Consider the following 22,554-nt stretch of genomic DNA (forward strand, 5'->3'; position numbering starts at 1 on the left):
CTTCTGGTCTCTTCCTGGCGCCCCCCCCCCCCTTGTGGACTCCAGAGTGTGGAGCATCCGGAAGGCTCGATCTGAGCCCCCTTTTCTTCTCTCCCTCCTCTGCTTTCTGCACAATCGTGACCAGTTCTGTGGTTTTAATACAACCCCCCTCGCCACCCCGCAAGCGAACACGCATGACTAAGTAACATATGGCTTATCCGCACGTCTCTGAGCTTCAGGAGTCCTGTCGTTACTGGAAACGAAGTGAGCCAGAGTTCGACTAGGACTTAGTGGCCTCCTCCCGAAGGAAATGGCAGCACAGCCACCGCCTCGAGTTGTGGGAGGGCTCAGCCCCGGGCCACGTGGAGGGAGCTCGGCACGGGCCACTGGCGCTCTCAGCGCCGGCGTCAGCGTGTTAGTGGCAGCAGCTTGGTGGTTGCTCCCGCCGCCCAGCGCTCTGTGGGACGCACCCTGGTTTGCTGGAGGGACCATCCTTCATCAAAAGAAGCAGGGGGACCCGGGCGTGTGGCTCAGTGGTTAAGCGTCCACCATGAACCGAGAGGTCACCGGTTCGATTCCCCATCAGGACACATGCCTGGGTGGCGAGTTCGAACCCCAGTAGGGGGTGTACAGGAGGCAGCTGATCAATGTTTCTCTCTCATTGCTTTTCTATTTCTATCCCTCTCCCTTCCTCTTCCTCTAAAATCAACAAAAACATATAAAATAAATCAATAAATAGAGTGTGAGGGAACCTTGACAGTGAAGCAGAGACATGTCAGATGAACAGAGTTGGCCCTGGCCGGTTTGGCTCGGGATGGAGTGTCGGCCTGCGGACCGAAGGGTCCCAGGTTCGATCCGGTCCAGGCCATGTCCCTCAGTTGTAGGCTTGCTTCCCTGGCTGTGGTCCTGGGCGCATGTAGGAGGCAACTCATTGATGTGTCTCTCTCACATCAATGTTTCTCTCTCTCTCTCCCCCTCCCTCCCACTCTCTAAAAATCAATGGAAAAATAGTCTCAGGTGAGAATTAACAAAAGCAAGCCAACAAATGGACAGATTTTTCTGGGACACTAGGGGCTCAGTTTACCTGACTCTGTGTTTCTTTACTTGTCAGTAAGAAAACTAATGTTTTATTCATCCGTCCTATAGAAAGTGGATGGCCCTTCTTATTTAAAAAGTTAGCTTTTTTGCACAACAAGCCACTGCCAGTCTAACATGATAGCTGTTTATTTAGCTCAGGCCTCTGCAGGCTGGGTTGGACTGAGTTCTCTCTCTGGCCTGTCCTCACTCGCACGCCGCTGATTGGCTGGAGGCCCTGGCTCTCCATTGGATGGCTTATCACCATCTAGTTCAGTGGTTCTCAACCTGCCTAATGCCGCGACCCTTTAATACAGTTCCTCATGTTGTGGTGACCCCCAATTTCATTGTTCCAAATTGAACATAATTAAAGCATAGTGATTAATCACAAAAACAATATGTACTTATATATGTGTTTTCCGATGGTCTTAGGCGACCCCTGTGAAAGGGTCGTTCGACCCCCAAAGGGGCCGCGACCCAAAGGTTGAGAACCGCTGACCTAGTGCCATAGCTCAGTCTCGTTCAAGAGCTCGGGAGTGGGAGCTGCCCAGGTACTGGAGTGCTTGCTGGGAACATGCATAGCCCTCCAGCCCTCGTGGTGGTCAAGTCGCAGGCTGGTGTGGGTGGGACGGTGGTGGGAGGAACCAAGAATGGCGGCCCTTTTGGCAACTGAGCACAATTTATTAAGGATAAAGTGATTTTCATTGCGAGCAAGAGTTACTACTGTGGACTGATAGATGCGCAGGCAGCAAAATTGATCCTGAAGCACCGCCTCTCCCCCTTATGCTTATTTTGCCAGAATTTTGTTCGCTGGATGAATGGCAGCTGCATAGAATGCCCCCCGCAGAAGGGGGAGGAGGAGGAAGTGGTGACCATAACCTTCTACAACGACATCTCCCTGAACCCCCAGATCATCGAGCAGGCCCTCATGATCCCCCAGAATGTCCACAGGATTCTGGTCAACCTCACAAAGTACCTGCAGAGGTGGAAGAAGTACCGGCCCCTCTGGAAGCTGGACAAAGCCATCGTGATGGAGAAGTTCGCCGCCAAGAAGCCCCCGTGCGTGTCCTACGATGAGAAGCTGCAGTTCTACACCAAGATCTCCCAGGAGGTGGTGCGCCAGCCCCTGGTCAAGGAGGAGCACTGCGTGCGGCTGCAGCTGGGGCCGCTGGCGCACACGGTGCAGGAGAGCGCCAAGGCCTGGGTCATGTCGCTCGGGAAACTGCTCAACGAGTCGGCCCGGGAGGAGCTGCACAGCCTCCACGAGGAGATGGAGGTAGCGTGGCCACCAGGCCTTCCGTGAGAGCCAGGCTCGTTGGCACCGTCCCCTGTGTGTTTAGTGCCCTGCAAACTTGTTTGTCTTTTTTTGTTCATCTTCACCTAAGGATATTTTTTCCATTGATTTTTAGAGAGAGTGGAAGGGAGGCAGGGATGGGGGGTGGCGGGGAGAGAAACATCGATGTGAGAGAGAGGCATCGATCGGTTGCCTCCCACGTGCAGGGAGCAAGCCTCCACCCGAGTTACGTGCCCTTGAGCGGCATCGAACCCGGCACCCTTTAGTCCTCGGGCCGACGCTCTACCCGCTGAGCCAGAGCGGCGAGGGCCGCACTTTCTCTTCCAGAGCCTGGCCAAGAACCTGAAGAAGAGCCCCGGGACCCTGGAGGATCTCAAGTTTGTCCTCGCGACGATTGCGGAAGTGAGGAGCAAGTCCCTGATGATGGAGCTGAGGTACAGGGACGTCCAGGAGCGGTACCGCACCATGGCGATGTACAACCTGCACGTGAGCGAGACCCCGTCGGCCCTGAGGCCTCTTCAGAGACTCCTCCCGCCCGTGCTGCCGCAGATTTGTGTGTGACTTGACGTGGCAACATTTAAATGGAAGGCCAACCCCGCAGCTGTTCAGTTCAGAGCCTGTTTCTTGGTCTCGCATGGCTCCAATGACGTCAGCATTTACTTGCTTGACGGCTTTGCATGCCTCCCCGGAGCAGTAGCAAAATTTACATCAGAGAGATGCGCACTAGGCAAATTTACATTTTAGAATTACAACAGAAAGTCTCCGTTTTGCCTTTTGCTGTCTTCACTCTGTCAAGTGAAACGTTTGAACCCTGTGTCCTACAGCCTCGGGTGGTCCTCCCACTGTCCTGCCGCCCTTGGTCTCAGCCAGTCATGCGTGTCCTCGTCTCCTGTTATTTCTGAGCACGTTCTGGACATTGTGCTGCCCCACAGATGGCAGAGAGCGCTGGAGGCCGCATGCCAGGGCCTCGGGGCGTGGTCTCCGGGGCGTGTTTTCACTCTGACAGACAGCACAACTGGATGTGTTAGCGAGCCAGGGCCACCGCGTTTTAATCAGAGATTATGTGGATCTGAAGCTGGTTTTCAGTTTACGAAGCTCTTATCTCTCTAAGTTATCTGTCTCTCCTTCTATGTCAACTATTTGTTTTTAAAAATTACCCTGAATTTACATTAATTACAAAAATATAATTTTTAATATAAGTATAACTTTCATTCAACCAGCTGTGTTGTTGGTTCAAGTCACTTAAAGTCCCCGGGTAGTAGCTCTGACCACACACTCCCTTCCAAATGCTGACCCTTTATTGCTTGTTCTGTGTCTTATTTTAATTCTTCTCCTGTCAGCCCTCCAGTGCGGAGAAAGAGCTGGTTGACAAGGTCGAGAGCATGTGGCAGAGCCTGTTCGCCGACTCTGTGAGCGTGGAGCACGCTCTTGGCAGCATCAAGAAAACCTTCACGGAGGTACCGTGGCGTTTGCGCTCCCTGAGGCAAGAGCGTGGGCCTCCGCGGGCCGAGTGACAGCCACCCGCTTTCCCCAGATCACCCGCAGCGAGATAATGAACTTCAGGCAGCAGATGGAGGACTTCGCGAAGCGGTTCTATTCTGAAGGCCCTGGCTCGGTGGGTGAAGACCTTGATAGCGGTAAGGACAGTCTCGTCGGCCTTCCCCAGGTGTGTGAGTTGAGGTCGCTTTACTTGGCAGTGTTAGGGGGAGACGTGGCTGTTAGCCGTGCCCGTACCCTGGGTTCCCCTGGGGAATCTGGGAAAACCACTGATGCCTGGGGCCCAGGTCCTAACTGCCTGACCCCGCTGTTCTGGGCTGCCAGGCTGGGACCCCCGAGAGGAGGGAGCAGGCCAAGCAGGCAGATTTCCAATTGGAGGGACTTGCCGGTGAAAGTGGCCCCCGGTGTTAGTTAGAATCAAGGCGAGATGAAGTCTGGTGGTTTCAAATGGGTCTTCCCTGGTGGCGCGTGGGTGCGGCGATGGTGTGCGTGCCCTGTGCGTGACCGGTCCTGTGCGTGACTGCTCCTCTGGTCTGCAGCCTAACGTTCTCTGTCCCCCCACTCCCCACCCCCCCGCCCCCGGTGACTCCCTCACTAGGCATGGACCTCTTAGGCAGCTTTGAGAGGGAGCTGGTGAGGCATGAAAGGAACCGCCAGGAGCTGGCCAACGCGGAGAAGCTCTTCGACCTCCCGATCACCATGTACCCAGAGCTGCTGAAGGTGCAGAAGGAGATGACCGGGCTGCGGATGATCTACGAGCTCTACGAGGAGCTGAAAGTGAGCGCCCAGACGCGCCCCCGAGGGGAGCGCAGGACTCGCCAGGCCCGCGCACGGAGGCCACCACCCTGTTGGGCCTGGGCCGGTGTCACAGACGCTCTCGCTCGGCTCTCGGGCAGATGCACGAGGGGGCTGCTGACGGGGTTTCCCTTTGGGGTGATGAGAAAGTTCTGGAACTAGATAGTGGGGATGGTTGCACAACATGTGAATGTTCTTGATGTCACGGACTTGCTCACTTACAAATGGCTAAAATGGCCTGGCCGGGTGGCTCAGTGGCCAAGTTTTGATCCGCGCACCAAGAGGTCACGGTTGGATTCCAGGTCAGGTCACGCTGCCTTCCTGTGTCCAGGGGGGTCGCTGATGGCCGTCCCGTCCATTCCCAGGTGGCGAAGGAAGAGTGGTCCCAGACGCTCTGGATCAACCTGAACGTGCAGTTCCTGCAGGAGGGCATCGAGGGCTTCCTGCGCTCCCTGCGCAAGTTCCCGCGGATGGTCCGCAACCTGGCCGTGGCCTTCCACCTGGAGGCGAAAATGAAGGCCTTCAAGGACTCGATCCCCCTGCTGCTGGACCTGAAGCACGAGGCGCTCCGGGACAGGTTTGTTCGGGCCCCTGGCGGCCTCTGTGAGCACAGACAGGGCTGTCTCTGCTGAGACGTGACGGCCAAGAGCCGGGCTCAGCGAGGCAGGCAGGCAGAGGTGAGTCGTATTTCTGTAACGTTGTTTCATGTGAACTTTCTATAAGGCGATCGGCCACGAGGTTTCTCCCTTTTCGAACAGAAAGCCACTCTGTGGGGTGTAGCGTCATTTGCACTCTCTTCACCCAAAGGTTTTTTGTTCTTTAAATAGCCAGGGGGCGAGGTCAGCACCGCGCAGAGGAACACGTGACCCGCATAAATAGCTCATTTCCTGGCTGCCCGTGGGGCTTTGGGGAGCAGTCCCAGCCACGTCCTCGTGTTTCAGAATCCCGTCCCCAGCAGCGCGCACCGGGGACCGTCCTGGGACCTCAGGGGGAGGAAGGAAACCCAGCACCCCGGTCGGTCAGCCAGCAGAGCGTGCTGTCCGTGCATTCCAGGCACTGGAAAGAGCTCATGGAAAAGACGGGCGTGTATTTTGAAATGACCGAGACCTTCACCTTGGAGAACATGTTTGCCATGGAGCTTGACAAGCACGCGGACGTGCTCAACGAGATCGTCACGGCAGCCATCAAGGAGATCGCCATCGAGAAGGTAGGGCTGCTTCCAGGGAGGCCCCGTCGGGAGGGAGGAGTCGCCGCCACACAGCGAGCGCATGTGCTAGTCCCCGCCGCGCTCGTGCCAGAACTAGAGCGTCGGCCACGTGGGAGCGTGCTCACCTGCATGGAGTCCTCGCCAGAGATGCCGGCATCTCCATGACATGCCTCTGCTGCTTCTGAAACCATCCCAGACCCCGGGCTGAGGGGGCGCCCCGGGCAGGCCGGGGAGCTGCGGTCGGTTGGGTCCTGTTTGCTTTCTGCTTCCGGGCTGAGCCGCCCCCCCCCCCCGCCCCCATGCTCCCGGCAGGCCGTGAAGGAGATCCTGGACACGTGGGAGAACATGAAGTTCTCCGTGGTCAAGTACTTCAAGGGCACCCAGGAGCGCGGCTACATCTTGGGGTCCGTGGACGAGATCATCCAGTGCCTCGACGACAACACGTTCAACCTGCAGAGCATCTCGGGCAGCCGCTTCGTGGGGCCCTTCCTGCAGACGGTGCACAAGTGGGAGAAGACGCTCTCGCTGATCGGCGAGGTCATCGAGGTGAGGCCGCAGGCGGGCGGGGAGCCGGCGGGGAGCGGGCCCCACCGCTGAGGGTGGGGTGCAGCCGGATGCTTCCTTTGCTGGTTAAATGTTCTCATGGACACGGCATTCACAGCCCGTAAAACTCCCAGGCTGGGGGGGGGGGTGCCCCGCGACCTGGCGGCGGGGCGCCTGGGCCACGGCCACGCTGTGCCCGCAGATCTGGATGCTGGTGCAGCGGAAGTGGATGTACCTGGAGAGCATCTTCATCGGAGGAGACATCCGCTCGCAGCTGCCGGAGGAGGCGAAGAAGTTCGACAACATCGACAAAGTGTTTAAAAGGGCAAGTGGCAGAAGGGGCTCGAGGCGCCCGCACACTTCCACGTGGTGTCCCGACTGCTCTCAGCTTCTGAACTCTTTCTGTCGTTGTGTGTGACCTTCATCTGCCCTGTGACAACTCCTGTTTGAGCTGTAGCTGCTGGCAGATGGCTCTTCTTAGTATTTATTTATTTTTATCATAAAAGTAACACTCGCTTTCAAAAAAACAGCTGGAAAATGTAGAACAGCTGTATCTTCCACAGTTCTTCCCATAGTCCCATCCCCTGAACGTGGCCACTTTTATGTCATGTTAAAAAAAGTCTTCTTCTCTGTAGATAGGTTTAAGAAGCAGTTACAGATGACACTTTGTGTAATTTTATGCCATAATTTAGGACATATCATACGGAGAAATGTGTTTCATACCACGAAACCGAGGCAGTATTTTAATGCCTTTACCCATGGGCGTGGCTTCACATTCTCTGATTATTGTCTAGTGGCTGGACATTTTGTGGGCACCGGGTTCTTGGGGTTCGTCGGTAATTCGCAGGCCGTGCCTAATGCTTTCCCACATTCAGGATGAATACCTGGCAGGAGGTTGTCGAAGGGAAACTGCCCATGACAACTGGCCTCCCCAGAGACTGTGGTTCCTGGGGTGCGTCGAGCCCGGGCGCAGGCAAGTGCCTGACCTCTGTCCTCTTGACCTGGTGCAGATCATGGGCGAGACCTTGAAGGACCCCGTGATCAAGCGATGCTGCGAGGCCCCGAACCGCCTCTCCGACCTGCAGCACATCAGCGAGGGCCTGGAGAAGTGCCAGAAGAGCCTGAACGACTACCTGGACTCCAAGCGCAACGCCTTCCCCCGGTTCTTCTTCATCTCCGACGACGAGCTGCTCAGCATCCTGGGCAGCAGCGAGCCGCTCTGTGTCCAGGAGCACATGATCAAGGTCGGCCAGGCCTCCGGGGGGCGGGGGGGGGGGGGCGCCTGCCTGGGCTCTGTCCTGCGGTTTGTGTCCCCGAGTTCTCTTCACACTGTAGTTCCGCCCAGAGGTTTAAGATGAAACGCTGCTGGTTGTATGTGTTGGGCCTAAAAAGCTCATTTTCCCGGGGACTGGGCGACTCCGATGAATGGCAGCGACGGCAGCCAGCGAACACGGGTGATGTGCCGGCCTCTTGCACGGGGTCTGTGTGGTCTTGTCAGGGCCGTTGCTGTGCCTGTTCGGCTGCGAGAGAAGCAGCTGCCCACGTGACCCAGTCAGGTCTCATTCTTCAGCCCTCGGGCGTTTCAGCCCCTGGCTCTTCCCTCTCCTGTGTTCAGCTCGCACATGTGTCCACATATCTCTCCATACCAGCGCCTACTCCAGAATCTCAGATGTGGGGAGGGAGCCTGTCTCCTCTTTCTTTCTCTGTTTTCTTACTCCTCAGCTCAGAGTATTTTCCCACTGATTTTTTAGAGAGAGTGGAAGGAGGGAGAAGGGGGAGAGAGAGAGAGGGAGAGAAAATCGATGAGAGACACAGCGATCGGTTGCCTCCCACATATGCCCTGATCTGGGCTGGGGATCAAGCCTGCGACCGAGGTATATGCCTTTGACTGGGAATCAAACCTGTGCCCTCCAGTCTGAGGGCTCTAGCCACGGAGCAGCTGGCTAGGGCTCTTTCTTATACCGCAGACCTTTGCACAGCGCAGGACACACGGAAGGACCCGTGTATGTGTATTTGTCCCGTGAACAGACGTTTGGGCGAAGGGTCATGCGTTTCGTGTGCCCCTCCAGGCTGCCCTTCGGCTGCAGAGCTCGGCGCCGGTGTCACGGGGCGTCTCCGTTGTGTTGCAGATGTACGACAACATAGCGGCGCTGCGGTTCCAGGACGGGGACAGCGGGGAGAAGCTGGTGTCCGCCATGATCTCCGCAGAAGGGGAGGTCATGGAGTTCCGCAAGACCGTGCGGGCCGAGGGCCGCGTGGAGGACTGGATGACCGCCGTTTTGAACGAGATGCGCAGAACCAACCGGCTGATCACCAAAGAGGCTATTTTTAGATACTGTGAAGACAGGAGCAGGTACGGCCGCGCGGCGAACACGTGTTCCTCCATCACACTGAGAGTCACGATGGAGTCACGTGAAAGGCTTGGGGTAGATTGACTGACGTTGCAAAATTCCCGACCACGGGACAGTTAGCTCATGTGAGTGGATAGGAGGTGCCTCATACATTATGGCTCTATCCGTTCAGCTGTTATTTTGTGGGCCCTGGCTCTGGGCTCAGCGCTGTTCGAGACGACGTTCAAAAGCTGACCTAGCCCTGGCCGGTTAGGGCCTACGCACTGAAGGGTCCCAGGTTTGATTCTGGTCAAGGGCACATGCCCAGGTTGCAGGCTCTGTCCCCAGTCAGGGACGTGCAGGAGGCAGCTGATTAATGATTCTCACTGATCTCTCTCTCTCTCCCTCTCCCTTCCTCTCTGAAATCAATAAAAATATATATTTTTTAAAAAATAGCTGACCTAGACAGGCATCACCCCCTTCTGGAGCAGTGACTGGGAAGTCTTTCACGCTCCCAGTTGCAGGAATTTTAAGCCTGTGTTGGTTTCATCTGCATCATCACTGCCCTCCACCAGGGCGGCGCTGTGTCCCGGTGCTTGGCTGGTGGACACGAAGGGGATGCAGCCTGATTGAGAAATGTCCACGCCACCCCTTCCTGCACCCAAAGTCCCCCACCCCCCACCTTGGCATGAATGTGTTGGCCTGGCATTTTCCCGGCTTTTTATTTATTTATTTATTTCTATTTCTTTTTATTTTTAAAAAATGTATTTCTATTTCAGAGAGGAAGGGAGAGGGAGGAAGAGAGAGAAACATCAATGATGAGAGAGAATCGTTGATCGGCTGCCCCCTGCACGCCCCCTGCACGCCCCCCACTGGGGGTGGAGCCCACAGCCCGGGCCGGTGCCCTGCGTGGGAGTGGAACCCTGACCCCCTGGTCCATGAGCCACGCCGGCCCGGCTTCCTGTCTTGCCAGGCGAGCTTTGCCACCGCGCACTTGCCTGAATCTTTCCCTTTGAGAGAGAACGTCCGCAGGCCGCGGTCTGAGCGCGGCGCTCTCCCTCAGGGTGGACTGGATGCTGCTGTACCAGGGCATGGTGGTGCTGGCCGCCTGCCAGGTGTGGTGGACCTGGGAGGTGGAGGACGTCTTCCACCAGGTGCAGGCGGGCGAGAAGCACGCCATGAAGAGCTTCGGCCGGAAGATGCACCGGCAGATCGACGAGCTGGTCACGCGCATCACCCTGCAGCTGGGCAGGAACGACCGCAAGAAGTACAACACGGAGCTCATCATCGACGTGCACGCCCGGGACATCGTGGACTCTTTCATCCGGGGCAGGTAGGCCTCCGGCGTCTCCCACGTGGCCTTCCTCCTCGGCCCTCTCGCCGTCTCCTGCCCCCTCGGTGCCCGCCTTTCCCCCCGCCTCCGCCTCCCTCTCCGCTCACCCGCCCGTCTGGCCTCCCAGCATCCTCGACGCCCAGGAGTTCGAGTGGGAGAGCCAGCTGCGCTTCTACTGGGACCGGGAGCCGGACGAGCTGAACATCCGCCAGTGCACGGGCGCCTTCGGCTACGGCTACGAGTACATGGGGCTCAACGGGCGGCTGGTCATCACGCCCCTCACCGACCGCATTTACCTGACACTGACGCAGGTGACCGGCTGCCGGCGGGCGGGCTCCTGTGGTGGTCGTGGCGTGTGGGCCTGTGCTTTCCCTCCGCGTGGCCGTGGTGATGGTGAGCGAGTCCTGGGCTGCTCAGCGTCTTCCCTAGGACTCATGTCCGTCGGAGCCTCAGAAGGCGGCCTCACTCAGAAATAGGGTCCGTGCAGATTTAGTGGAAAGGGCTGGGAGGAGAACCTCCTGGGTTAGGGCCCAATCCAGTGCCTGGTGTCCTGGTACGATGCGGGGAGGGCACGCGAGGCGGGAGGAGGGTGTGGAGGCGGAGGCAGGGACTGACGGACGCAGCCACGACCAGGGGTGCTCGGAGCCGGCGGAGCAGGGACAGATCCTTCCTCGCATCTGCGGGAGCGAGGACCTGCCACCCCCTGCGTCTCAGACTGCGGTGCTAGGCGGGGACACGCCGTGTTTCCTCGCACGAGGCAGACAACACGTGTCTGCATTTGGCTTCTAACAGGCGCTGTCCATGTATCTGGGCGGGGCCCCTGCTGGCCCCGCAGGGACTGGCAAAACCGAGACCACCAAGGACCTGGCCAAAGCCCTGGGCTTGCTCTGTGTTGTAACCAACTGTGGCGAAGGCATGGACTACAAAGTAAGGCCGTGGCGCCCCTTCCGGTGCCATCTCGTCAGACAGAGAGGGAGGGTGGGCACCGCGGGAAGGCGCTCAGCCCACGCACTGCTATGCCATGGCGTGGGGACAGCGGGGGGGGGGGGGGGGGGGGCGCGGGAGAAAACCTGTGCTACCGTGGCCTCGGGACCGGCAGGTCCACTTTGTCAGCAGCAGGTGGCGCAGTGTCTTGGATTTCAGTGCCCAGCGGAGGCAGGTAGATGCTGATGGCTGCAGCTGGCAGGCAGTAGAGTAGGGTGGGGACTGTGGCCCGCTGAGCACAGCTCAATCTAAGGGGCCACCGTCCAGCTCTGGTTCCTTGTAGCCACTTGGAGAAGTGGACCCAGTGCTGCTAGATTTTCCAGTGTTTGAAGAACACTCCAGAAACCTGGAGTTTCCCATCCCAGTTCCTAATTTGTCAAGTCCTGGGAGTGGGGGCTGGCCGCGAGGGGCCTCGGAAGTCTTGCCAGAAAGATCCATGAGGGGGGCGGCCAGCTGGCTGCTTCCCTGTCCCTCTGGGGAGTGTCCGCGGTAATGTAGAAGCGGTGCCCATGGTGTGCCACCCGCCACGTTAAAGATGAACACCCTTGTCCTGACCTTGTCCTGACCTTGTCCGCTCCAGGCCGTCGGGAAGATCTTCTCCGGCCTTGCTCAGTGTGGGGCCTGGGGCTGCTTCGACGAGTTTAACCGGATCGACGCTTCTGTGCTGTCCGTCATCTCGTCTCAGATCCAGACGATCCGGAACGCCCTGATGCACCAGCTCACCACGTTCCAGGTGAGCAGCGGGCCGCCGGCCGCACTCCCGGGCGGACCCTGCGGGGTCACCGGTGATCATGCCAGACCAGGCTTTCCCCTGACCCAGCGTCGTGGGCTTTGTTTTCTAAATGGAGAGGGTTGGGTTTCCCCAAACAGGACTGAGGAATGCTCTAGGACAGCGATGGCGAACCTATGACACGCGTGTCAGAGGTGACACGCGAACTCATTTTTTGGTCAATTTTTCTTTGTTAAGTGGCATTTAAATGTATAAAATAAATATCAAAAATATAAGTCTTTGTTTTACTATGGTTGCAAAGATCAAAAAATGTCTATATGTGACACGGCACCAGAGTTAAGTTAGGGTTTTTCAAAATGCTGACACGCCGAGCTCAGAAGGTTCGCCATCACTGCTCTAGGAGCTGCACGTGTAACTGGTTGCAGCAAGCAGGGCGGCGCTCTCAGCCCGTGATGCTGTCTCACGGGGAGGCCGTGTCCTCAGGCCCTTCCGCGTCCCAGAGCAATGGCTGACAGGTGACCGTTCTGTCCGAAGGCCCTCAGCAGGCATGGCCCGTGGACGGGAAACGCGGCCTTCCTACCCGCTGACGCTGGGGCGTGACAGCCAGTAGCATCTCTGAGGTTGTTGCCAAAGGGAAAAGGCAAATGAAAAGCCGTTTTGGGAACTCGCTGGCCCTCTGGGACGGCGGGCACGTGCAGACGCGGATTTGAGCCGAGGTTCTGGGCGGGTCTCCCATTAGCCTGGCCGCTCCGTGGGAGAGACCCTTCCCCTGCCGCCACTCGGGTTCCAGCCACTGCGCGTTCAGAGCGGCCTGTCTGTCGTCTTCAGAGGGTGGCCTTGCAGTCACCTGGGGTATTAGGGGGCGGGGGGCGGGGTGTCCGTGCAGACACCTGTTTTGGGGAGCATCAGCTGTCCACCCACTGGGCTCCCTCTTGTCACTGCGGCTGCCTGTGCCCCATAAAAACGCACGGCCTGTCTGTTGTCCGCCTGGTGGGCCACTGAGAGAAATAGAATGGTGATGTCTCGGTAGAGAGAAGAGCTGAGGCGGTCGGAACTCGGCACGGGCCGAAGAGACTGAGAGTAGAGAGACGTGTGCAGGGTGTGGGGACCTGGGGCGCCTGGGGGAGCAGGCGGAGTCCGGATGGGGCTGAGGCAGGATGCTGTGGGGAGAGGTGGGTGGGGAAGGGTGACCACTCATGAATGAAGGGGTGCCCTCCCGTGTGTCGTCCCAGTGGTCTCCACAGCCTTGCAGCAAAGGACACCCAGGAGGTTTAGTGACGGTTGGGGGTCACATAGCCCTCGGGTCAGCCCCAGGCTGCGCCCCTTCCCCACCTCTCAGACCCTTGATTCCGATCAGCGTGGGGGGCGGCTGAGGCTTGTCCCCCAGACACAGAGGCTCCAAGCACAGGACTGCCTGGTGGCCAGGGACTTCGAAGAGCCTCACAGCCCCGCCAGCCTCCTTCCCCTGCAGTGGGCAGGCTGGGCGTCCGACCCCCCCATCCTGTCCTCCAGTTCGAAGGGCAGGAGATCTCGCTGGACTCACGCATGGGCATCTTCATCACCATGAACCCTGGCTACGCGGGCCGCACGGAGCTGCCCGAGTCGGTGAAGGCGCTCTTCAGGCCGGTGGTGGTGATCGTGCCCGACCTGCAGCAGATCTGTGAGATCATGCTCTTCTCCGAGGGCTTCCTCTGGGCCAAGGTGAGCGCCCCCCCCCCCCCCCCCACACACACACCGCGCATGAGGTGGGCGAGGGAGAGAGAGAGACAGCAGTTGTGAGAGTCGTCAATTGGCTGCCTCCTGCACCCCCCGCCCCCCCCCCCCACACACACACACTGGGACGGAGCCCACAACCCGGGCAACCTCCTGGTTCATAAGTCGGCACTCAGCTCCGAGCCACGCCGCCTGGGCAAGGCTGGCGTCCTTTTGAGCCAGCCCCTAACATGTCGCCGTGGAGAGCAAAGGACCCTCTAGTGTCCTGCACAGGCGGCTGAGCCTGCGGACCAGCTTTCATGTGGACACTGCGGGTCACTTCCTTCCTTCATTTCTCACCGTCTTTTCTCCCGCAGACTCTGGCCAAGAAGATGACGGTTCTGTACAAGCTGGCGCGGGAGCAGCTCTCCAAGCAGCATCACTACGACTTCGGGCTCCGAGCCCTGAAGTCGGTGCTGGTCATGGCGGGCGAGCTGAAGAGAGGCTCCTCCGAGCTGAAAGAGGTGGGGCCGCCTGTGTGCCCGGTGCCGGGCGGCGACGGGCCCGCGCAGCTCAGTTTCGGTCTTAGCGGCCGTGCCATTTGCTTTCCGGCCTTGATGTGGTCTGTCCGCTTCTGACTGGCCTGATCACTGTAAGGTCAAGTGCAGGGTCTCCCAGAACCTAAGTGTGTGAGGCCTCAGCAGGAAGCCTCAGGCGTCATTGCAGGGTGGCGGGAGCAGGCTGGGACCAGCAGCTCTTCCAAGGCCGGGACGTGCATGTTGCCCCCTTCGCGGCAGCGAGAGAGGGGCGGCGGGGTTTCCTTTACACGGAGCCGACCTGGAGGCAGTTTGTCGGCGCCGCCCGCGCCTCCCGGGGCAGCGCTTTAGGTCTGCACTGCATCTGTACGCTCGCTTTGCGGTGTGCAACGCCACCCACGCTCTGTGCGAGGGCTCCTGGACCAGCCGGGCTTTGGGAAACACCCGCGACGCCCGTGTTCCTTCCGCCCAGGACGTGGTGCTGATGCGGGCGCTCCGCGACATGAACCTGCCCAAGTTCGTCTTCGAGGACGTCCCCCTGTTCCTCGGCCTGATCTCCGACCTGTTTCCCGGGCTGGACTGCCCGCGCGTCCGCTACCCCAGCTTCAACGACGCGGTCGAGCAAGTGTTCGAGGAGAACGGCTTCGTGGTCCTGCCGGTCCAGGTAGAGGGCTGACCCGAGAGCCCACGCTTCTTCCTTTCTCTTCTGTTGTTATTTCCTTTAGTTGTGGCCAAGCAGGTGCCAGGGAAGGTGCCCTCTGAGCCACTCAGGGTCCAGCCCGGGGCCCTGGGCACATCCGCGTGCTGCGCGGCCACCCCGCCCCCGTCTCCACGCCTCCACGCTGTTCCACCTTCCCGACTGCAGCTGTGGCATTAAACAGCGACTCCCGTCCTCCCCGCCCGGGACCCGCCACCTGCCTCCTGTCCAGGCGCCCGCCCCTCAGCTCCTCCTCCCGCGGACTCACCCCTCTGTGTCCTCCGTGTCTGCGTGTTTCCTCGGCCTGAGGCCCACGGTGCATTCGTGCTGTGCTCCCAGGCCTGAGGACTTCCTTCCTGAAGGTTGAGCAGAATCCCATTGTGTGGGTGGACACTGTCTGGGTTTTTTGGTCTTGGGTTTTTTTGAGCATAATGTCATCAGAGAACTTAAGTATTTTGTTTTGGGGTCCAACCATCTAATGTTCTCTCCCAGCCCACCGAAAAGGTAAACTGGCATTGCTGTAGGGAGGAGCGGCTTGGGAGAGTGGCTGGTGAGCGTGCGTGTGTAACAGCCTCCCAGCTGTGTGAGATGTGTTTTAACTCAGCTGCGACTCTGTCCCCAGGTGGATAAAGTCATTCAGGTGTACGAGACCATGCTCACCCGCCACACGACGATGGTGGTGGGGCCCACGGGAGGGGGCAAGTCCGTGGTCATCAACACCCTGTGTCAGGCACAGACCAAGTGAGTATGCCCTGCGGGGCCTGGCGGCGGGTGGGGGCCTGGCGGCGGGGTAGGGCCTGGCGGCGGGTGGGGGCCTGGCGGCGGGGTGGGGGCCTGGCGGTGGGACAGGGCCTGGCGGCGGGTGGGGGCCTGGCGGCGGGGTGGGGCCTGGTGGCGGGGTGGGGGCCTGGCGGTGGGACAGGGCCTGGCGGCGGGGCGACACGGGAAGGCGGTGGTGCTGCCGTCCCTCATTGCGCTCTGATTCCCGGGAGGTTAAACGTGTCCCAAACACCCCTTTAAACTCGTCGCACCTGCCTGTCTCACCGCCGGGCTATTTACCGTGTTAGAGGCAATCGGTGACTCTTGTGCCTCAGACTGAAGGGTTTGCTTGTGAAATGAGTTTCACAGACTCTCGTCTGAGGCTCTTTCAAAAGGTAACGTAAGTCATGTTTTCTCGGTGTTCGGGTGTCAGCCAGGCCGCCCCGCATTAGAGACACTTAGGGCCTCAGCGGGACCAGAGCGTCCCCTCCCCACAGGCCTCGTCGCCGCCAGCCCTGCAGGCGCTGGTGGGAGAGTGACCTCATACTCCTAAGGTCGCTTCCTCGGGGTCACGGACCTGCGGTGGCCTGATGTCTCCTAGTGAGTGGGCTGGTGCCTCTCCCCGTGTCCTCAGGGGTCTGGGTTCTAGAAGGGCCTCGGTGCCGCTGACATGGCAGCAGGGCCTGGGCTGAACGGGGCATCTTGGTGACTTTCACGCTCATTGCTGGTCTGAGCCCTAACGGGAGGAACCAGAACGCAATGGCTTCCTGATCGCTGGCGGGTCGTGCCCAGCACCCTGCGTGTCATTCCTCGGTTATCGCTGTTAGTTTACAGGACAAGCACACGTGTGTGTACACATGAGCCTCGCATTGTCCCCGGAACGCACAGCCGGGCTTCCGGTGCGGACTCCCTGTGCTGGGGCCATGGTTCTGGTGGAAGGTAGTTGCCTCGCAAGGAGTGGGAGCCCGGGGAGGATGTGGACCGCATTTTAAATTCCGGGTCAGATCGAGGCATCTAGTCCCGATGCGCTCAGCCCCCCCGAGGCCTCTCCTCTGACTTAGGCTGGGCCTGACGACCAAGCTGTACATCCTGAACCCCAAGGCCGTGAGCGTCATAGAGCTCTACGGCATCCTGGACCCCAGCACCCGCGACTGGACGGACGGCGTGCTGTCCAACATCTTCAGGGAGATCAACAAGCCGACGGACAAGAAGGAGCGGAAGTGAGTCTCTGGGGAGGGACGCTCCACAGGCCCCAGCGCTGGGAGCTGCTGGGACCGGGGCTCGGGCTCACGGCTCACGTCTGGTCGGTGCGGCAGGTACATCTTGTTTGACGGCGATGTGGACGCGCTGTGGGTGGAGAACATGAACTCCGTGATGGATGACAACAAGCTGCTGACGCTGGCCAACGGCGAGCGCATCCGGCTGCAGGCACACTGCGCCCTGCTCTTCGAGGCGAGTGGCAGAGGGCTCACTTGGACAGAAGTCTTGCTGTTTGTTTAAGTTGGACTAAGGCTCGGTGATTGCAGAAGCTCAGAGCAGGCAGGAGAGCGCGTGCTGAGCACACACTATGCCCCGGCCCCCTCCCCTCACCCTCTTCACTGCATCTCAGCCGTGGCTGCTGCTTACGCTTGGGTCTTCTTTTTTATGGGGGTTGTTGTTGTTTGGTTAATCCTCACCGGGGGATCTTTTTTCCACTGATTTTTTTAGAGAGAGTGGGAGGGAGAGGGAGAGTCAGAGAGAGAAACATTGATGTGAGGGAGTCACATCGATGGGTTGCCTCCCACACGTGCCTTCACCCAAGGCCAGGGAGCCTGCTGCTTAGGTATATGCCCTTGACCAGAATCGAACCCGGGACCCTTCAGCCCAAGGGCAGACGCTCTGACCCCTGGGCAGAACCAGGTAGGGCACATACGTGTTTCCTCTGACGGGCCCCTGGTGCCTGTAAGTACACGCTTAGCCAGCTCCTCTTCCTCTGTCAGCTTCAAGTCACATAGTCGCCTGCTGACCGGTTCCGTCAGCTCCCCCTCAGAACACGACATCGCCCAGTCAGTTACGCGGCGAACGGCACCCACATGCTGTGGGAGCGGCCGTCGTTACTGAGAGCCACTAGACGCTGATTACATTCTTTCTTTCAGAGCCTTTTTTTTTTTTTTTGGCCTGGAGTTTGTCATTGCCTTGCTTTTTCTCCCACACTATCTGCTCTTATCTTACCTTCATTCGTTTTTCAAAGTTGCTGTCACAGCCTGAGTCTGCATCACAGCTGTGGGCCTGGGACTTGCTCCCACTGTAGCCACGGCCATTCCAGCCTGTCTGTGCAGGCCGTGGTCCCGTTGGCAGAGAGAGCCGCGTCTGTCCGTGGAAGGAGGGACACGTGTGTTAATGTTGCTGCTCTAGGTGCATAGTTATTACGGTTTATACTACCCAGCGTCAGCTATTTAAACAGGAAACAAAAAGGCTAAAAGGCAAGCACTCCACAGCAATGTCTGTTTCTTGGTGGTGGGGTTTGGGATTAAGCTATTTTCCTCTTTATGCTTTTTTAAATTTTTGTCAGATATTCCACAGCCTGTTAACTTTCTCATTAATTTCATAGCAATGGGGCATTTTAGAAGGTGCTGGATCGGCGACCTTAATCTCCCATGATAACCCTCAGCGCTCGGTGGGAGCCGCGTGCGGGCTGCTCATCTGCGTGTGGGCTTTGCAGCTGTGAGCCCTTCCTCCTCCTCCAGGTGGGAGACTTACAGTACGCCTCCCCCGCGACCGTGTCCCGCTGTGGGATGGTCTACGTGGACCCCAAGAACCTGAAGTACAAGCCCTACTGGAAGAAATGGCTTCAGCAGATACAGAACAAGGTGAAGTCACTTCTGACGTCAGCTTCCTCGTTAGCTTTGGTGGCTGGTTGGGCTCGCATAGCCCTGGAGGGTGGAGTTGAAGGCCATGACCTTGACCGGGACCTGTTGTTCATAGTCTTAGGCACTTCATGTTTCCAATAAATTAGATGGAAACATCAAGCCACGCTTACTGGGTTCCCAGATAGCTCACAGCCGTGAGCTGGGTGATGATTTTGCTCATCTAGACCTGGGGTTGATGTTTTTCTTTTTCCTGTAAAGAGTCCCAGGCCAGCATTTCAGTCGTGGTGGGTTGTATGGTTTCCTGTGTAACTACTCAGCACTGCTGCTGTGGCATGGAAGTGGCCATCGGCATGAAGGGGCGGAGCCACGGACCTCTGCATGCCCATCATGCCGATGGCCACGCGGTGACCATGGCGTTGTCACTTGAGCTCTGAGATAAGGAGCCCCTTTCTGTCGGGTGGGACCTCTTACCCCACCTCCTCCCGGGAGCCCATGGGAATGCCTGGAACTCTGCCCCCTGCAGGTGGAGCAGAGTGAATTGCAGAACCTCTTTGAGAAGTACGTGCCCTACCTCATAGATGTGATCGTGGAGGGCATCGTGGACGGGAGGCAGGGAGAGAAGCTGAAGATGATAGTCCCGCAGACGAACCTGAACATGGTGAGGACGAGCCCGCGCGGGCTCTCGGGGGAAGCGAGACGCCAGGCGGGCAGCCAGCGCTGCAGGCCGCGACGAGGAGGCACCGCTCTTCCTTGTGGTCCTGCGCGAGACAAGCTCCTCCGTCTGAGCCCCGACGCGGTCGTGTTCCCTCGCTCAAGAGCCTGGGACCCCGGTCCGTGGCCAAAGCTGGGCGTGCGGGGGTTATCCATGCTGACCGGGCACTTCCTGTGCACCAGGTGACCCAGTTGACCAAGGTGCTGGACGCGTTCCTTGAAGGGGAGATAGAGGACCCCGACCTGCTGGAGTGCTTCTTCCTGGAGGCGCTGTACTGCTCGCTGGGCGCCTGCCTGCTGGACTTCGGCCGCAACCGGTTCGACGAGTGCATCAAGCGCCTCGCCTCCCTGCCTTCTGCCGAGGTGGACGGGGTGTGGGCCCGGCCCGGGGAACTGCCAGGTAGGAACCCAGTCGCCTGCTTACCTGTTACCCTCTTCCCACCCAGCCCACCAGCAGCTACTCTAGGAACCAGGGCGGCCTCCCACAGTTGCATCCCAGGGAAGGGGCTCAGCAAGTGTCTGCCCAGGGGCCGGGCAGCGCTGGCCCACGGCGCGCAGTGTGTGTGCAGAGTGGGGGGTGGGCTCCCCGGGCTGGTCGTCTGTGTGGAGAGGGGGTGGGTGCGTCGGAAGTTCTCAAGGAAGCTGCTGTCCCGGGAGCCAGTGGCGTGAGTTCATGGCAAGCGTGTTGCGGGGCCGATGGTGCGTGTCCATGTCTGTGACCCGAGTGGCGTGGACTGTTGTTTACTGCAGCTCAGCTCCCCACCCTGTACGACTTCCACTTCGATCCCGCCCAGAAGCAGTGGATCCCGTGGAGCAGGCTGGTGCCCGAGTACGTGCACTCCCGCGAGAGGAGGTTCATTGAGATCCTGGGTGAGTGAGAGCCAGGCCCGCCCCGTGGCGCTCGCCCCCGGCGTGTCCCTGACGCTCCCCGGGATGTCCCGCAGTTCACACGGTGGACACCACCCGCACGGCCTGGATGCTGGAGCGCATGGTCAAGATCAAGCATCCCGTTCTTTTGGTCGGCGAGTCTGGCACCTCGAAGACAGCCACCACCCAGAACTTCCTCAAAAACCTGAGCGAAGAGACGAACGTAAGTGATACCTGTATCGACCCAGCCTGGAGGTGGCCGCGGGTCAGCGCCTTCGCAGCGGTCAGGCTCGCTCACACCCCCACGCATGCGGCACGGGTTAGCGATCCTGGGGGGGCACAGAAGGGGTGTTCGCAGCCCGAGCTGCAGGTTTGTGGGTCAGGCCAAGGAGGCGCGTTCAGAAGCCCCCTCCGCAGTGCCCTCCGCTGGGACTCGGCTGCGGGCCGACGGGCACTCTGCACAGGGTCGCTGTCGGGAGCTGGTGTGCGCATGTGCTCGGGCACCTCGGTTGGAGGTTCCATGTGAGGCCGTGGCCCTCCAGTCCAGCAGCGTCCCCTGAGCACTGCTCCTCCACCCAGACGAGCCCGCTGGCGACCCTGCTGCCTGAAGCCTGGGGACCGCTGGTCAGTGGACTGACTCCCAGTGATTCTCTGAGAAGCAGAGGCCCGAGTCCCCGGGCACACGGGGTCCAGGGCCGCCCTCCCCTTCCCCTTGGCAGTTGAGCCCGAGGAAGGCTCCAGGGCTCGTCCATGGCTCGTGGCCTGAGACGCGGCAGGAAGGGAGGAGACTCCACTTGAACGTCGCTTTGTCCTGTGCATGTCCTCTCCATGCACCGCCCTGTGGAGCGCCCGGCACCCACCGAGGAGAAGGGGCCTCAGACATTAAGTGACTCCGGAGGTGGCCCAGCAGGGCTGAGCCCGGGCCACGTTGTCCCCAAGGCTCACAGGCGGCAGCTCGTTGCTGCCTCTGCAGCCTGTCGAGAGGGAAGCCAAACCCCCGCTCGCATTAGAGTGGCTGAAGTGCAGACACACTGGTTTATGGAGGCAGTGACATCTGTGAAAGGCGGTGGCTTATCGTTTGGAACCCTCTCTTCCTTTTCAGATTGTGCTGATGGTCAATTTCTCTTCCCGCACCACCTCCCTGGACATCCAGAGAAATTTAGAAGCAAACGTGGAAAAACGGACCAAGGACACCTACGGCCCCCCCATGGGAAAACGCCTGCTGGTGTTCATGGACGACATGAACATGCCCAAGGTCGTGGGAGTTCGCGGGGCGGGGGGGGGGGGGCCGTGCGCTGGTGTGTGTGTGTGTGTGTGTGTGTGTGCGCGCGCGCATGCATGGTGAGCGCGCATGTGAGGAGACCTGTCTGGTTCTGCACGCGCAGGGCACAGTGCTGGGGCCTCCTGGGCTGTTCCTCGAGGGGCTTGCCCGCAGGGACGGGGTTCCTCGGCTCCGTGGGGGTAACGCAGCACGCGGCAGCCTCTGCGCCCCATCCAGCGTGTGCTTGAGCAGGTGTTTCCAATGAGCTGTGCTGTCATACGACGCTGGTCCCGGCCCCCGTACATGGAGGCCTACGGGCAGGCACGCCCCCAGAATCCCTCCGATTTACCAGGACGGGAGCTCGGGCCTGAGAGGGCAAAGCTTCTGAGTCCTGGGCTTCACATGTGTCACCTAGGCAGCACCATCTTTTCCCGAAAGCCTGCCTTCCAGAAGGGCTTTGCTCAAAGCAGGATTCATCCATCCGTCCCTGCGTCTGTCCCTCCTCCCATCGGTCCGTCTGTCCATGTGTCTGTCCATCCTCCCATCGGTCCGTCTGTCCATGTGTCTGTCCATCCTCCCATCGGTCCATCTGTCCATGTGTCTGTCCATCCTCCCATCTGTCCGTCTGTCCATGTGTCTGTCCATCCTCCCATCGGTCCGTCTGTCCATGCATCTGTTCATCCATCAGTCTGTCCATGCATCTGTCCCTCCTCCCATCAGTCCATCCGTCTATGCATCTGTCCACCCGTGAATCTGTTTATGCATCTACCTATTAGCCATCCATCCGTCCATGCACCCACCCACACTCCCACTTAGCCATCCCTCTATCACCCAACTGTCTGTCCCTCTACACATGCACCCATCCCCATGTCTCTCTGCCCATCCATTCCGTCAGCGTGTTTACTGAGCCGCTCCTGTGGCATCGGTGCTGCGCGGCGAGGAGCACACCCCGTGGGCCCCGCTCCACGGGCCTGGCCTCGGGGGCGCCGTGGCGAATGCCTGGCAGTTGCCGACGCCGAGCAGCCTGTGAAGCGGCCCCGCGTGCTGGGAGCCGAGGCGATGGCACCCTCGCCGTCTTCTCTGCACCCCAGGTGGACGAGTACGGCACCCAGCAGCCCATTGCCCTGCTGAAGCTGCTGCTGGAGAAGGGCTTCCTGTACGACCGCGGCAAGGAGCTCAACTGCAAGAGCCTCCGAGACCTCGGCTTCGTGGCGGCCATGGGCAAGGCGGGGGGCGGCCGCAACGAGGTGGACCCACGGTTCCTCTCGCTGTTCAGCGTCTTCAACGTGCCGTTCCCCTCGGAGATGTCTCTGCACCTGATCTACTTCTCCATCCTGAGAGGCCACACCTCGGTAACCGGCTGTCCTCGCCGTCTCGCTGACGGGCCTCGTGTGGGGTCGGGCGTGGGGCGACGTG

The 22,554-nt window shown here is 59.5% G+C and overlaps 1 protein-coding gene across 1 annotated transcript in view; it reads left to right on the forward strand.

Moving 5' to 3' along the window:
* The window catches only part of DNAH10 (dynein axonemal heavy chain 10), a 66,120-nt gene that overhangs the window by 16,277 nt on the left and 27,289 nt on the right, over positions 1–22,554 (forward strand). The window contains exons 20-47 of the mRNA XM_059677144.1: positions 1,853–2,329; positions 2,675–2,833; positions 3,688–3,804; positions 3,882–3,984; positions 4,443–4,621; positions 5,005–5,216; positions 5,693–5,846; positions 6,159–6,392; positions 6,592–6,714; positions 7,400–7,633; positions 8,519–8,742; positions 9,783–10,052; positions 10,180–10,363; positions 10,845–10,979; positions 11,617–11,769; positions 13,279–13,467; positions 13,836–13,982; positions 14,467–14,658; positions 15,314–15,432; positions 16,512–16,670; positions 16,767–16,902; positions 18,177–18,299; positions 18,823–18,957; positions 19,194–19,410; positions 19,761–19,880; positions 19,955–20,100; positions 20,980–21,132; positions 22,230–22,490. Coding sequence (XP_059533127.1) covers positions 1,853–2,329; positions 2,675–2,833; positions 3,688–3,804; positions 3,882–3,984; positions 4,443–4,621; positions 5,005–5,216; positions 5,693–5,846; positions 6,159–6,392; positions 6,592–6,714; positions 7,400–7,633; positions 8,519–8,742; positions 9,783–10,052; positions 10,180–10,363; positions 10,845–10,979; positions 11,617–11,769; positions 13,279–13,467; positions 13,836–13,982; positions 14,467–14,658; positions 15,314–15,432; positions 16,512–16,670; positions 16,767–16,902; positions 18,177–18,299; positions 18,823–18,957; positions 19,194–19,410; positions 19,761–19,880; positions 19,955–20,100; positions 20,980–21,132; positions 22,230–22,490 — 5,055 coding nt within the window. The remainder of the gene's footprint in view (positions 1–1,852; positions 2,330–2,674; positions 2,834–3,687; positions 3,805–3,881; positions 3,985–4,442; positions 4,622–5,004; positions 5,217–5,692; positions 5,847–6,158; positions 6,393–6,591; positions 6,715–7,399; positions 7,634–8,518; positions 8,743–9,782; positions 10,053–10,179; positions 10,364–10,844; positions 10,980–11,616; positions 11,770–13,278; positions 13,468–13,835; positions 13,983–14,466; positions 14,659–15,313; positions 15,433–16,511; positions 16,671–16,766; positions 16,903–18,176; positions 18,300–18,822; positions 18,958–19,193; positions 19,411–19,760; positions 19,881–19,954; positions 20,101–20,979; positions 21,133–22,229; positions 22,491–22,554) is intronic.

Source organism: Myotis daubentonii, chromosome 19 (assembly GCF_963259705.1).
Source record: "Myotis daubentonii chromosome 19, mMyoDau2.1, whole genome shotgun sequence".
Taxonomy (NCBI): Eukaryota; Metazoa; Chordata; class Mammalia; order Chiroptera; family Vespertilionidae; genus Myotis; species Myotis daubentonii.